Genomic DNA, 16,334 nt, shown 5'->3' with positions numbered 1-16,334 from the left:
TACTTAGATGCATGGCTTGACAAAGTGTGGATAAACGGGAGCTGCCCTCCTGTGCTTCGCAAGCCTCCGTGAAGGCAAACTACGCAATTTTAAGCCTTAACTTGGCTTTTGGCAGACTCCCGACCTGGTTCAGACTCATCCTTCGTTTGTTAGATGTTTTCACCCCGCTGCCTTTAACCAGAGCCAAGAAAGGGCCGTCGCTCGGCCGCCACACGCGGTCACAGGGCGATTCGGTCTGACCAAGGAGCAGGACCGGAGCTTTGGGTCCGGCCTAGCCGCTGGCTCCTCGGTCCCGCCCGCCCGGACACGGGGGGCGGCGCGTCCGAGAGCTGCCCTCTTCCAACATGGCGCCGCGGGAGGCGGGTCCCACTCTTCGGCTCCCGGGGTTCCGGCGCCGCGCGTTTTGGTTCCGGAGTAACAGTGCTCTCGCCGCCGCCTTACTCCGCCTCTCGTCGCCGCTGCCACCGCTGCCGCTGGACTCGCGGCCTCGGGTGGCGGGGACTGAGCTCTCACGCGCCGCGCCCTCTGGCTCCAGGTGGGGCAGAGGACTTGTCCCCTGACCCTCCCGCCTAGGGCCCACCTCGGCCTTCTCGTGGTCCCGTGGCCCTGGGGCTCCTCCTAATAGCCCTGGACTGAGTCCCCTCCGGTCGAGGACCCTCCCCTCGTCCCTTAAGCCACCAAGGAGGGGTGGACACCTGCCGCTACATCTCCCCCAACCCGGGTCCTAGCTCTGCAACCCCTCACACCCTCACGGACCGCTGAGAGCGTCACGATTCTGTTTTGCCCTAGTTACAACTCCAGAACCGAGCCACCTCGGTCACTGCCTGCTCCCCAGGGCACCCTTCCCGGGAGACACGCTCAATCCCCACACAACCTGGGCCTGGCTCTGTGCCTGCGGGCTCCTTCCTGATTCCCTCTTTCACTACCTCCCACCCTCTGTCTTCTGCCCTTCACTTCCCTTGTCACCTCTTAGAGCCCATTCTAATCAGGGGCCAGTGGGTAAACCTTGCCCCAGGATGTGAGCCCCTTTAACCTGTAATGCTGTGGCTGGCCCTTGGCCCCTTCCGTGCCATGGAGAACCAGGTGTTGGTGATTCGCATCAAGATTCCAAATAGTGGCGCGGTGGACTGGACAGTGCACTCTGGGCCGCAGTTACTCTTCAGAGATGTGCTGGTGAGTGACAATCTTAGTGTCCAAATCCCGGTAAGGGGGGCCTCAGGGTCATGGGGATTTAGCACACTGACTGATGGTGGCATGAGCTAGTGGTGGTGGCCCCTGTTGGCCTCCAGTGGGGGTAGTTTTGTTTTGTTTTTGTTTCAACCACAACATTGATTAATTGCATTCACTGAAACCTGGCAAATGTGCAGAGCCCAGAAGAAAGATGAATCTGGCTAAACCCGTCCTCAGAAAGCTCACAGACTGGACTGGGGCTTACACACTGAGGGAACAGACTAGAATATAAAAAGTTGAATTTAGAAGAGTTTCTCCCCAAATGTTTGGGGAATGTCCCTGGCCAGATTCCAGCCATACTGACTTCTCTGAATTTGGTGACCTGTCTGGAAAGGGAAATAAGAGCAACTTTAACTTAACCATGTTTGAGCAAACCTAAGGTGCCATTGATTGCAAGACAGTCTTACCACGAAGAAAGAAAAAAACACTGCCTGTTAAACTATGACATGCCATCCCTGTACAAATACAGCCCAATTTCAGAGATGAAAAAATGTACAAGGAAAACATGCATCTTATAATTGATAGTGTATTACCTTCAGGAAACTCAGAAGGTATTTTCAAATAAAATTGTGGAATGTATTGTATTGTGTGTAAACTTGTTGTTGGCCTATTCAGCCCCCAAGTCTTTTTTTTTTTTTTTTTTTTTTTGGCAAGGAATACTGAGATGAAATGACTTTTCCAAAGCTGTATAGCTTCTGAGTGGAAATCAGAACTCAAATTTCCTTACTTTTACCTATTTTTCCCCCATCTTTGTATCTTTCTTGTCTTCAATTGACATAGACAGGATACACTGGGCCCATTTTATGTAATGAATAACTGAGACATCAAAGGCAAAAACTGACATGTTGAGAAGTAGGCTGTAAAAGGTAGATGCCTAGTGGAACTTACCTGCAACATAAGAGAGGGCTGAGGGTCATGGATGTAGTTCAGCGTAGAGTGCTTGCTTAGCATGTACAAGTCCCCGGTTTGATTCCCAGCACTTGGGGGAAAAGGGTATGTGGAGGATTGAGTGGCAGGGCCTTGGAAGGAGAAAGAATTGTGATGTGGCTTTTTTGATTGTTTTGGACAACTGAATAAAATTTTGATTCCAGTGACTTCATTTTGAATTTTGGATGTCACTGACCAAGTAGGCTATGTAGATTTTCAGGTACCTAAGCCAGGAGCCTCCAATCTTGTACACCACTTACCATCCTTCACTCTTGCATCTGCAGTTCTCCACACACTCACATGCACATGGATTTCCTCTCGTGAAGAGCCCACATTCCTCATCATGGTCCTCTGGGTCCATCTTGATTGGTTCTGGTCTGACTGGAACTAGCTTCCTCTTTCACCATACCTCCATGAGCATCCTGTGCCCCAGGTCTGTATAATCACTGTCAATTCTCCCAGGTGCTCAGGCTGCACTGTCCTTTTCTTCAGCTAGCCAATTCTCACCTGTCCTTCAAAGTCAAGTTTTGCTTTTCCTCCATGATGCGTTGGTTGGTTATGTGGCTGTATCTGTGTTTCTGCAGTTTCACGTGCTACTCCAGCAAAACACACATTTGGTCACAATTATTTGCCTGTTTCTTTAGAAGATTCACTGCTAGAGATGGAGATCTTTGTTTCCCCCATCTCTGCTGCTTCACAGGGCCATGAAATATTTGTTTAATGGTGGAGTTTAAAAGAGGATGGCTGCAATTATAATTCTGTGGACACAGTACTGGGTTTTGATTCAAGAAATTTGGGCTTAATTGCCATCTGTCCCACTAATAAGACAAGTTATTTACCTCTCTGAACATCAGTTTCCCTATTTGTAATAGATTTGTGAAAAGTGAGGCTGGGTTGTGGCTTAGTGGTAGAGCACTTGCCTAGCATGTGTGAGGCACTGAATTCGAGCCTCAGCACCACGTGAAAAATAACCAAAATAAAGGTATTGTGTCCATCTACAACTAAAAAGATTAAAAAGAAAAGATTTATGAAGGTTAAGTGAAATTTGTGTTTATGATGAGGAAGATGAGTTTTCTCTTACTTTTATTCATTTGGAACAACAAAATATTATTTTGTGTAGAATAGTACAGTGTTGAAGACCTCAAACTCTGAATCCAGGATGTCTGGGCATAAATTGGAAGTCCTACCATGTGAGCAGGGGGCCTTTTATTTCAGTTTCCTCTTCTGTTTGTTTTTTTTTTTAAGGAAGAGAGTAAAAACAGTGCCTACCTCATAGAGTTGTAAGGACTACTTGGGTTGATGCGTACAAAGCACTTAGAACAATCTAGCGTATAGTAAGTGCTCTCGAAGTGTTGTCACTACAACATAAGGGATAGGCTCTTGGTCTTCTGCTTCTTGAGCACTTCCAAATTGTTCCTGACCCAGGATTTGTGGCCTAAAGGAGACACTGCTCAAATGGCCCCATTGCTAGTGCTCAGAGTGCCATATGTCCGCCTTGCTCTTGTAAGTCTAGGTGGAGTACATTTGTCAAGAAGGCCCCATGTAGGTGTTGTGTGGTTTCCTAGGGAGTTCTGCCAGCATGCAAGCCGAGAGATCCCTGTGGTCTGCTCTCCCATTTCACTTCATCTTTTATCAAGAAAAGGCAAAAAACCCCCAACAGAATGTCATTATCTCTGGCTTGGAATCTTAAACTTCAAAGTTATATGAAAGCTAGAAGCATCTCTTCTAACCTACTTGCTTCCTACTCCCACCTTCTCAGTTTTCAAATGTGGAGGCATGAACCCCAGAGGGAAAAATGCCTTGCTGAAACCATATATAGCTAGTGTTTGGCAGAACTTAACAGAAGCCATGCTGCATCACTGAGTTAGCATAATTGAACACCGCAGACCACATGTGAGTTGTTGAGGGCTCTTCACCAAACTTCTGGGAGACCCTGGGTAAGTCAGTGGGCCTCTCTGGACCTTGTCTTTTGTCTGATCATCTAGCACTAGCTGCAGTGTGAAGGAGGTCTACTTGGTCCCTAAGGGCAGAGGCATTTGGGTATCTACTGTGTCTGATTTTCAGCTCTAGGGTTTCTTCTTCTCCCTGGGACTGAGTCCTTAAGTTCTAGGAAACCTGTGCAGGATTTACATTAGTTTAGCACATGGTAGAAGAGAATGCCCAGTCTCCCTCTGTTCTTTGTACCCTGTCTGTAAGTCCCAGCTCCTGATTTTTTATCATCTGTAAAATTTGCCTAAATGAAGCCTGTGATTTTTTCCTTCCTCCCGAGTTAGCAAACACTATTTGCTATTTATATCTTTAGTTTGGCTCTTACACTAGAAGTGCCTTACATTGTTAGACTTTATCTCTGATCAGATTCTAGTCTTCCTGAAGTCAAGGAACAAGTCATTATTCTAGAGCCTACTTACAAAGCTCCTGATATGTAGGCACTCAGTTATATTTTTGGTCTCTCAGATATTTATCCAATTTATTGAAAGGAAGGAGAAGGATCAAGAAATGATCACTGTCAAGATATGTAAATTTCATTTCATTTTGAAACAAGGTGAGGTAAAAAGTTATATTGTTTAAAGGTAGGAGAAAGTCACTTGGAAATAAGTCCTTTAAATATTACTGGAAAATATACATGGAATCATTAAATGTACCCTGCTTAAAAATGAGCAGGAGATATTTAATAATATTCAGACTTTTTACCCCTTTGTCATTATTTATTTATTTTAAAAAAACCCAGGATGGTCAGCTGTGTTTGCATGATTCTCTCAATCAAATTTGCTATTTTTCTCTCTTTTCTCCTGTCAGATGTAAAGCATGTGGGGCGCCATATTTATATTGATGGGCAAAGCATGCCATTGCTGCCCAGCAGGGGTTTCAGCTGGTTATTAGAAATTTTCTGTTTGATGGGGTCTGCTACTCTTAAGAAGGAAGGAGTCTATGTTAGATTGTTAATTCTGCAGAGACTTAGTTCACATCTCAAATTTGGTTGTCAGAGTGTTTGGGGCTCTTTGGAAGTAACCAGTGATAACCTCCCCATTTTTTCCATACTGGTTAAAAAAGGGTCTTTATTAAATACTGAGAAGGGGTGGAGCCAGTGAGCAAATTATCCTCCTCCTCCACTGATTGTTGGGTGCTGAATTTAAAGGTTTAACATGAGGTAAGCTTTGTAATGTTCTAGTGATCAGTGATTTACTCATTTAACAGACACTAATATGACACTTGCCATGTGTTAGACACTCTTCTAAGCCCTTTACAATTATTAACTTACTAGTTCTACAAGGCGGGTACAGTTATGATCTCTTTATTCATATAGGGAAACTGAGGCATGGAGAGGTTCATTCACCCAGCTGGGGAGAGGCGGAGCGGCATCCAGCCCTAGCAGCCTGGTTGTAGTTGGTGCTTTTGAGATTTTCATTGAGATGCCTGGGTCCTTTATTCTGTACTTAACTGTGCGTTTTCCTGTCAAAAAACTACTTTTTCCCTTTAAGTATGTAGAAAGAATTTTCTAACCCTAAAATCTTTTACAGATACTTCCTCAGAAAGTTGATGTTTCATTTGCTAAGACTAGAGTCAGAGAAAACATAATCTCTTTTGACTCTAATGAGCAAGGGCTGCCTAAGACAGTTCTCTTTGATCAATTTTATATGCATAGATTTATTTAAAAAAAAAACACTGTAGAGGCAAGACTATTATGCAAATTGCCACTGCAGCAAAAGCTTCTAAAGAATTGCCTTTAGAGGAAGTTGCAGCCGCTACTCTGCTAAGTGCCCTGCTTGGAAGGGCTGTGGGCTCCCTGCTGAGAAATACTGCAAGCGGCTGAGGCTTTGTCAGCTGGCTGCCTGGTGCCAATTCTGGCACAGCCTGGCAGAGACATTGTGGGAGGGCTCTCAGAGAGAAAGGAGGTTTGCAGGACATTCGGATGGGACTGAACATAATGCAGGGTCACTTTCTCCAGAACTTGGGTGTTCTGTGCCTCTTCATTTAAACTGTCTCTAGAGTAGTCTTTGAGTGTTTCAGCTTTTTGGATTCACATTGACATGAGATTCTCTCTACTGTTTTGACTTTTTCATAGGCTAGATTAAATTTTATTTTGGTGTCATTAAATATGTTTTCCATTGCTGAAGTGTAAGGGCTGATGAGAACTCTTTGTGTGAAATGTTTTATAGGTTTAGATCATCATCATGGAAACCCATGTGCTTCACTCCTACCACTGTGAGTGCAAGGCTGCACTTGCCTGTTTCATAACAGGAACCACATTTGTTGAATGTCTACAATGTGACAGGTCCCAAGCTTATATTTACTATGTTATTTAGTTTTTACAGTACGTCCAAGAATATTACTAGATCCATCTTGGAGGATAATCAGATTGAAGCTCTGAGAGTTTAAGTGATTTTTTTTTTTTTCTAAGTCATGCATCTAACAAAGAGTTGAGATCCAAAACTAAGGTGGCCTGACTCCCAGACTCCTTTCTCTTTCCCCTGCAGTACATTCCATAGCCTCCCACAGAGGAAACCATTTGTGTGTGTGTGTGTGTGTGTGTGTGTGTGTGTATAGATACACAATAGTGTAGTTGCGTGCTCTGTTGAATTGAGAGTAAAAGATTGTTATTAATACAAATCTAGAAATTTCCTGAAGATTTTTCTCCTTGGAACAGAGATTTAAAGTCTGGGAATACCTTGATGGGCTAAGTGTGATTATGAGCTAATGTTTTTACAGTTTATGTCAACATTTCAAAAAGCTTTCCCAGGTTCTCATATTTCCTCTAGGATTTGCCACATGTTAGCAATAAAGAAGATGGCTAATTGTGTTTCTTTATTCTTTCTTTGTTTAGGATGTGATAGGCCAGGTTTTGCCTGAAGCAACAACTACAGCATTTGAATGTAAGTGTGGCTTGAATACTTTCTTGACTATTTCTTCTGCAGTAATATTTCAAAGGGTTTATGGGTTGTATTACTTTAGAAACTGACAAAATCAGATTATTTATGATCATCATATGGTACATTTAAATATTTATAAATTAATACAAGTTTAATGATGATACTGAACTGAGTAATATTTTCTTATTTAATCATATCTTGGATGTGCATATTTCTACAATATAGCTTTAATTACCAACATGACCTTTATCTGCTCTTGCTCCTTACTATAATAATATTGTGGGGCAAAATGAAAGGTGTAAACTACCTGTAGACCAATGATTATTGATTAAGAGATTTTAATCCTTTACTGCTTTAAAACATAGCAATGGAGTAGCGCTTTTATGTGAGCATTGCAATGGAATAATTCTGTTTTAGTGGGGCTTGGCAGGACTGCTAGGTGATGACAGGAACTCTTTGGGTCTTTATTTTTTTAATATATATTTTTTTAGTTGTAGGTAGATTATTTATTATTATTATTATTTTTAGAAAGAGAGAGAGAGAGAATTTTAATATTTATTTTTTAGTTTTTGGCGGACACAACATCTTTGTTTCTTTGTGGTGCTGAGGATCAAACCCAGTGCTCACACATGCTGATAAGTGCTCTACCACTGAGCCACAACCCCAGCCTACTTTGGTTTTGAGTCCTTTCCCTCTCCACTGAATTGGCTTCCAGACAGGGCTGGGATGTGCTAAACAACTGGTTTTGAAATGAACCATGTCATTGCATTGGAGGCCACAGTGTGAGATTAGTCAATAGCATAGAGGCCCAAGTCCTGGGAAGGATAAGTTAAGAGTTTGAACTGTGATTCCTATCGGTATTTGAAGAAGCAGACCAATGTTGAGCATCAAAATCTTTTTTTTTTTCCTACATGATAGTGTACTTTTGGTTTCTGTTTTTAAAAAAAGATGGTTACTGACAGATAGTATGTGGGTACCTCCTCTTTGGAGGACAATCTGACAATATTTATCAATATGTGAAGTGTTTAAGACCTTTAACTCAGCAGATCCACTTTTGGAAACTACCCAACAGAAATAACTATACATGTGCCAATTGCACCTCAAACAAGGTGTTCATTGTGAGCTTATTTTTATTAGCACAAAATTAGAGGTAAACTAAATATCTAGTATAATGGATTAATACATTGTGGTTTACCCATATTCTAAAGCTAAGCAGCAGCTAAAAGAATGAGTTAGGACTTTATGCATGGACATAGAGAGGAAGTCAAGGGTTGAATCAACAAATAGTTGATTCATAGTATGATAATAAGATCCCAATTTATGAAAAATTCACCCCCCATGTGTATTTTGAGGGACAGGAACTGAAGAGTGCCTGCTGCAGTGCTTTCCTGTTGTCTCCCCTGGAAGGCAGAAGTGGGATCTGGGGCAGTGAATGGAAGAGCATACTTTCTACTTTATATATTTCCCTATTTTTTGAATAGTTTTCAATAATTATTACTGGTTTTCAAAAGCTACTATGAATAGGATTGTGAAGCTACTGAAAGAAATCTAAATAGAGGCTGCAACACTGTATGTATTTCAGTGCAGTGTCAATAGTATAGTATAGTGCTTCACAGTCCTACTCACAGTAGGGCTGAGGCTGCAGCTCAGTGGCAGAGCACTTGCCTAGCATGTGTGGGGCACAGGTTTTGATCCTTAGCATCACTAAAATAAATAAATAAACAAACAGATAAAGGCATTCTGTCCATCTACAACTACAAAAAAGAATTTAAAAAAACAGTAATAATTATTGAAAAATATTATACCAATTAATAAAATAAAATATTAATTAACTGCAATAGGCTATATTGTTGACACAGTATCTGAAATATATACAGTGTTGCAGGCTCTTCAGGGGTTTCAGTGGGCAGCCTGAGAGTCTGCATTTGCAATATGTACTGTTATCAGAAGCTGTGCTAAAAGCATTCCATGGTCAGCGTTTATTTTAACCTTCACAAAGTCCCTACTTTGAAGGACCAATATCAGCTCCATTTCAATTGAGGAGAGGAAATCTCCTTTGAGGACTTCTCCTTTGAGGAAAGGACACCTTCTGAGGAATTTTCTCAAATAAGTGGTAAAATGGAATTTCTAGAGTAGATTCCAGAGCATATATTCCCAGCCATTGTGTTGGACTTGTTCTGAGAGTTATCATAATTTAAATCATGTAGTCTGTTTTTCTAAGCCCTGCAAAAAGCAGCTTGCTTTGTACTTTCTACTTCTTGCTTCTGGGTCCCCAGATGTGTGCCTACTCCACTGGCTCCCAGAGTTAGGAGTTCATATTAATAATAATAATAATGATTGTTTTTCCTGTCATTTATTGATGGCTTTCTCTGTGCTAGCCAACTCGTAGGTGCTTTACCTACTGGATTGTGCCTGTGACTTTAATAATCTGTATGATGGCTTTGTGAGGTAAGAAAGTTAAACCTATGGGGAAAGTGAAACTCAGATACAGGTGAATATCTCTGTTCTCTGAGTGGTGTAGCCCAGATTCAAACACAGATCTTTGTAAAACTTGCACTCTTTATAACTAAGCATGTTGAAAACCTATGGAGTGTTAAGTATAGGAAAAAAACATTTAAACTTCTATGTTTAAGTTCTGTGACATGTGCTTTTCCTCTTCTCTCAGCAAGGGCAGCATCTCTATACCCATCTACGACTGGACCAGTTTTATATGGAAAACAATGCAAACAGAAGCACACACATAGACAAAATAACAATAGGGCTTATTTTTTTGTGCTTGGATTACTGTGTACTTTCCATTACAGACTTGAAGTCCTAACTGGCTTTTCTTATGACTGTTCTAGGGTGGCTTATTTTTTTCTGAACCAAAAATCTGAACCCGTAAATGGAACTTATATATATAGGGGGCTGGGGATGTGGCTCAAGTGGTAGCGCGCTCGCCTGGCATGCGTGCGGCCCGGGTTCGATTCTCAGCACCACATACAAAGATGTTGTGCCCGCCGAAAACTAAAAAATAAAGATTAAAAAATTCTCTCTCTGTCTCTGTCTCTCACTCTCTCTTTAAAAAAAAAAAAAGAAAGAAAGAAATAGCTAAGAGATAGTTTATAAATTAATTTACTGGAATTTGGGGGATATATCTGTGGCTTATGGGTATAATGAACAGCCCTCAAATGAATACAACTTTATTCAAAGAAATGCTTAAGGCATTTAGTAAGTATTTAATACTATAAGCATATACCCAACATTAATTGATTTCTTATACAGGAGAGGTAGCATTTTATTCAGTGATATGAATTAAGCAGTAAGAGAAAGGGCAGATGTCAGATCTACCTGTTTTACATAAATGTAGAAAAAAAAGAAAATAGAAAACAGGGTAAAGATTAGGTGATGCTACAGAATTCTCTCACAGATTCTCCATCTTGTCAGTAAAACCTATGATGATTCCAGATGGGGCATGCCCCCTCCCCCACTACACCTTTACTAGGACAAGCTACCCCCTGGTCAGCTGTGTGTTTTCCTCCTTCACTAAATTTTTGAGTTACTTTGTGATAGATACTACACTTTATTTTGCTGTTACTCTCTTCTTAGTACTGAGCATTAGAGCCTTAGAAGATTGTACTTGTTGAACAAAATGGAAAGGTACATGTGTCTGTATTCAAATGGGAATTATAAAATACACATGATCTAAAGCTAAACAAGTAATTTCCTTTTTCGTATTATTTATGCTATTGTCTGGGCATGACATATAATTTGTTGGTGGTGAATAATTCAGGCCCCAAATTCAAAACCCAGGGGTACAGAGGGGCAGAAGGTTTGTGGGGGTGACAACCTTTCTGATTTCTTGTCCAAGGGGAGTTAGGGCTGGTTGAGAGGAGAGAGGCCAGTCTGAGCTAAACTTGCCTTTTGGACTAGTGGTCCTAAACCTCTATTTTTTCTTACCCTTTTCATGTCCTTTCTCTCTCACAACTACACTACAAATGAAAGTACTTTTTTTTTCTTTTGGATATCTGTTGCCACAGTCTGGCTGGGTGCCAATGTCTTGGCTGGGTACAAGATCACGAGCCACCACACAGCTTTGTAGATTCAAACAGCAATTCTTTATTCCCGAACTCACACTGGCCTCCACACACGCTCTGGGGCAATCCCAGTTCTCCGCCCAATTCACCTACTCCACGAGGCTTTTTTTCCAATATCCCCTTTGAATCTCTCACGAGAACTCATCGGGAACAAGCAGCAGGAACACCCTAATCCCAGCAGCAATAATCTTCAACCTCCAACTTCCCTAAAACCCCTATTGTCTTAAACCGGGAACGCCCTAAACAAGGACCGGGATACTTCCTCAAACCTGATCAGCTCTAAACCCGGATCCGCCTTGGTCCTTGAGCAAGGTCACCTTACATGCAATGTCAACAGCGAAATCCATTTAACATGGGGTATGCTAGCAAGGAAATTTTGATGCTGTCATTCCTACTTGGCAATGGCCCTCAGCAGCTGGGCACAATTCAGGAGCCACTTGTCAAAAGAAACTAACTTTATTTTTAGAACTACAAACGCCAAACAAAACAGCTCCTCAGGAAAAAACCCTCAGAGCCCAACTGCCACCACCGGCTTCCCACAAGCCTCTCCCCCCCCACACCAGCCTCTCCACCTTCCACAATCCTCCTGCTCTTGAGGCCGATTGGCTGGTTTGCGTGGGCGGAGCCAAAGAAGTCCCCCAATGAGTAGCTCCGGGGAGGAGCCAATCAGCTAGATGTTGCTGGGGCCGCTGTGAGCCAATCATCAGCTGGCAGTCTGAAGGGCAGGGAAACAGCCCAATGAACATCACCGCAGAGGAGCCAATCAGCTAGATGTTGCTGGGGCCTCTGTGAGCCAATCATCAGCTGGCAGCTGGAAGTTTGCTGGCAGCTGGAAGTTTGCTGGGGCCCCTTTGGCTGTGGCTCTCAACAATCTGTTATGATATTTGTTGATGAGATTTTTTTTAAAAATTTTATTTATTTATTTTTATGTGGTGCTGAGGCTCAAACTCAGTCCCTCAGCATGCTAGGCAAACACTTTACCACTGAGCCACAACCCCATCCCCAAAAGTACTTTTTAATAGTTACAGTTTGATTAGTTTTAAAGTGAAGAAGGTATAGATAGTCTTTTTTAAAAAGTCTAAGCAACACAGAAAAAAGGGAAAAGAAGTCTCCAATCCTCAAGTCCTCTGATTTTATTGTTTTTCATAGTTAGCAATTTCTTCTGTATCTTTACAGAAATTTTCTCTGTACTATGTTCTACTTTCCCCTGACCCTACTAAATAGTATATATTATACCTCTTTCCAGTATCTACTTCATTATCTTAGATAATTATATTAAACTTAATTTTATGGCTATGGCTTAACGTAATTAATCTATTTATTGACATTTAATTGTTACCAGTTCTCAATTTTAGAAAAAAAAATGCTGAACTCAACATAGATGTCTTATATCTTTCCTTGTTATGGAAATATGTTTTGTAGGATAAATTCCTAGACTTTGGAACTATGGAGACAGAGAGTACCCATATTTTAAATTCAATACTTAGTACCATGTTTGTTTTTCAAAAGTAGGACCAATTACACTTCCACCAATAATGCGTAAGAAAACCCATTTCTCTTTACTATTACCAACTGGGTATTAGCAAAAATTTTAGTTAATGTCAATTTGATAGGTGAAAAAATATTATAATACTGTTTATATTTAATTATGAATGAGATTTATCATGTTTTTATTTGTATTTAATGTTTGTAAACTTTTTTTGGTCACCTTTGCCCATTTTTCTATTGTTATTTGTTTTTTAAAATTGATTTAAGAGTTTTCTTGTAAAGAAAATCAGCTCTTTGTGTTAACATGTTACAGATATTATTATTCAGTTTATTTCCATTTTTGTTTTTTTATAAAGAAGTTAAAGTTCTTACATGGTTGAATTTATCACATTTTCCTTTGTAATTCTAACTTCATGCTTAGAAAGTCTTCCATGTTCTAGGATATTGAAAAAACATTCATCTGTGTTCTTTTTTCTTAATGAAGTTAACACACAAACACATATTAGTTATGTATATCAATATGTATGTTTGTATGTATCATAGTTTTTAAAACATGCATTTTTTTATTGCAAAGATGAGGGTTGTTTTGCTTTTTATTTTAAACTCATCTTCAGTTTATTTCTATGAAATAAGTCAGGTAGGGATCCAGCTTTATTTTTCTGACAGATAGACAGTTGATCTTATGCCAGTTATTGAATAATTTGTCTTTTCCCAGATGTGAAAACATTTCTGAGATGAGGCCAGGTTGTATAACCATAAAAAATCCTGTATGTTTGCATGTGTGGGCCCTACATATGCTGTAGGAGCCTGACATTCATATGTGCCCAGAGACCCCTGCTGGTTTTCACAGTTTCATTAGCAGATTAATGAGTGCACCAACACATGAGGTGATAAAAATCTACCGTGCCCACTAATGCGTTTCCTGTGAGTGTCTGTTACATGTGTTCCTCTCCCTGGATTTTTCTCTAGACAAGTAATTACTTTGAAATGACTGTTGGACTGGTGTTGCTGGACAGTAAGTCAGTGGTGACTTAAAGGATGCATTTTGAATTTATATAGACAAATGCTGGCTCACACACATAGATGCCATGTGGTTTCACTTTTCCATGGCACTCTGACTTCACAGATTCAGGACTAGATCCATTATAAGTATTTTTGCACGTGATAAACTGTGCATCTGAATTTGATTTAGATATTTTTGTGTCTACTTTTAACCTGACTGTTTTATACTCGTTTCTCTTTTTTTAAATTTTTTTTTTAGTTGCCAATGGACCCTTATTTTATTTATTTATATGTGGTGCTGAGGATCAAACCCAGTGCCTCACACATGCTAGGCAGGCACTCTACCACTGAGCCACAACCCCAGCCCCTATACTCATTTCTCACTGGACTTAATTCTTTCATTTGCTTTATGAATTTTTGGATGATTATTTTGTATTTTGGGTGGGAATCTTTATTTTTTTTCCATGTACTTGGGTGGGAATCTTTATTTTTTTTCCATGTACATTGGTGTATTGTAGTTGTCCATAATAGTGGGACTTGTTGTTACATATTATACGTGCACACAATATAGCAATATAATTTGGCCAGTATCATTCCCCAGGATTTCCTCTTTCCCTTCCCTCCTCCTTTCCCCTGGTTCCTTTTCTTATTCTACTGATCTTCCTCCCATTTTCATGGGATTCCACCCCCTACCTTTCTTTTGCTTTTTCTTCTGTAGCTTCCACATATGAGAGAAAACATATAAAAAACATATTCTTGACTTTCTGAGTCTGGCTTATTTTACTTAGCATAATGTTCTCAAGTTCCATCCATTTTCCTGCAAATGATATAATTTTATTCTTTATGGATGAATAAAACTCCATTATGTATACATACTACATTTTCCTTATCCATTCTTCCACTGATGGACACCTAGGCTGGTTCCATAGTTTTGCTATTGTGAATTCTGCTGCTGTTAACATGGGTAGGCGTGTATTGTTATAGTATGATGACTTTAGTACTTTAGGATAAGTACTGAGGAGAGGTATAGCTGGGTCCTATGGTGATTCCATTTCTAGTCATTTGAAGAACATCTTTACTGATTTCCATAGTGGTTGTACTAATTTACAATCTTGACTGGGAATCCTTAAACCAACACATCATATATTATTTTAAATTAAACATAGCATGACCTTTTAAAAGAAAATTGTAGTTATATAAGTTGTAAATCCTCTAAGTATAGAGAACAACTCTAATTGGTTACTAGAGTGACACCTGTAGGAGATACCTCATGTCTTAATAGCAAAGACAGTCTCACTAAGAATAATTGGGTAGGTTCTGCTTTCTGCTTCAGAGAACAGTCTGAGTCATAAGATATGTGGAAATATAGATTTCCATTTCTTAAACTGTTACAACAGTATGTATATGCAGAAGATAAGCTGTTGCTTATAAGCAAAATAGATAGTTTGGGGAAAATTTTCAATTCATAATAAACCTACATTGAGTCTCAAAGGTATTTCACATGTAAGAGTTAATTATGCATAGTACAATTTGAGGCAATTTGAGGAGAGCTTTAATTTATTGAAATTTTGGCTTGAAATATCCTTGATGTAAAAAGTCCAAATCCCTGTTAGTCTCAAGGGAATCATTATTGCTTATTAGTAATCTTACTAATTTGTATGTGAATTAAAAAGTTTAAATTCTTTACCCAAGCACTGACTGGTCATTTCTTGATGTCAGGGGACAGTGCTTCTCATTTTTTAATCTCTAGAAACTCTACCATAGTACGTGGCACAAAGGTGACTCAATGTGTGGTTCTGGAATGCCAGGATGGTTGAAGAACTGAATCAGTAAAGACAAACCTGGTGTGGCCCACCCATCAGCAATCCTCATTACTCTCTCTTCAAAGTGGCTGCAGCATGTAATGACTTTGTGAAACCTCAGCTTGACCAGGTACAGTGGCACCCGCCTATAGTCCCAACTACTTGGGAGGCTAAGGTAGGGGGACTACTTGAGTCTAGGAGTTTGGGGCCAGACTGGGCAACACAGGGAGACCTAGTCTCTTTAAAACAAAAAACTAAAAACAAACTTCCAATTTGTTTAGGCCACCACCATCTCTAACCTGAACAGGGAAACAGAAGGCAGTGATTTGCCTCCACACAGCCTCTTTTTGACACAGCAGCCAGAGTGCTTTTTTTCTTTTTGATCATGGGGATTGAACACACTGAGCTCTATCTCCAGTCCTTTCTTTAAATTTTTTATTTTGTATATGGTCTCACTAAATTGCTGAGGGTCTTTTAGGTGACCCAAGCTGGCCTCCAACTTGTGATCCCTCTGCCTCATTCAAGCTCCCAAATTGCTGAGAGCTCAGAGAGATCCTCCTCAGCAGGATCATGCACTCAAAATCCTTCAGTGACTTCCATTTCAATTGAGAGTAAAAGCCAAGTCCTCAAAATGCCCCACAAGTCCCTACATTTTTGCATCTGCCTCAGCCTTGTCCCACCATTACTTCTCTGAAATGCTCTTTCTCTCTCCACCTCTCCTTCTGGTTCAGCCACCCTGACATCCTCTCTGCCCCTAGAACATGCCAGGCAGGGCCTCTGCATCAGCTGCTCCCTCTGCCTGGAAGGCACTTTCCCAGTTATCTGCATGGTATGTTCCCTTATTTCTGTCACTAGGTGTGAGTTCCATGGGACAGTGTTTTTTCGTTTTTCACTTTTATCTCAGTGCCCAGTACAATGTCTACCTCATAATGGGCACTTTT

At 40.5% G+C, this 16,334-nt stretch overlaps 1 protein-coding gene across 5 annotated transcripts in view; it reads left to right on the top strand.

The window, feature by feature from the left end:
- The first annotated feature begins 330 nt into the window (after window positions 1-330).
- MAP2K5 (mitogen-activated protein kinase kinase 5) overlaps window positions 331-16,334 on the top strand; it is a 239,809-nt gene continuing 223,805 nt past the window's right edge. For 3 of the 5 annotated variants that reach the window (XM_081290300.1, XM_081290301.1, XM_081290298.1), the window contains exons 1-2: window positions 331-1,173; window positions 6,980-7,028. In XM_081290300.1, the coding sequence (XP_081146426.1) occupies window positions 1,039-1,173; window positions 6,980-7,028 (184 nt within the window). In that variant the 5' untranslated portion in view covers window positions 331-1,038. Of the gene's footprint in view, window positions 1,174-4,010; window positions 4,095-6,979; window positions 7,029-16,334 lie in introns of those variants that run through there. The other 2 variants (XM_081290299.1, XM_081290302.1) reach the window with 2 other exon arrangements.

This window comes from Spermophilus citellus (genome assembly GCF_964194105.1).
Source record: "Spermophilus citellus genome assembly, chromosome: 4".
NCBI classification, from domain to species: domain Eukaryota; kingdom Metazoa; phylum Chordata; class Mammalia; order Rodentia; family Sciuridae; genus Spermophilus; species Spermophilus citellus.
This window is presented reverse-complemented; position numbering and strand designations above follow the sequence as displayed.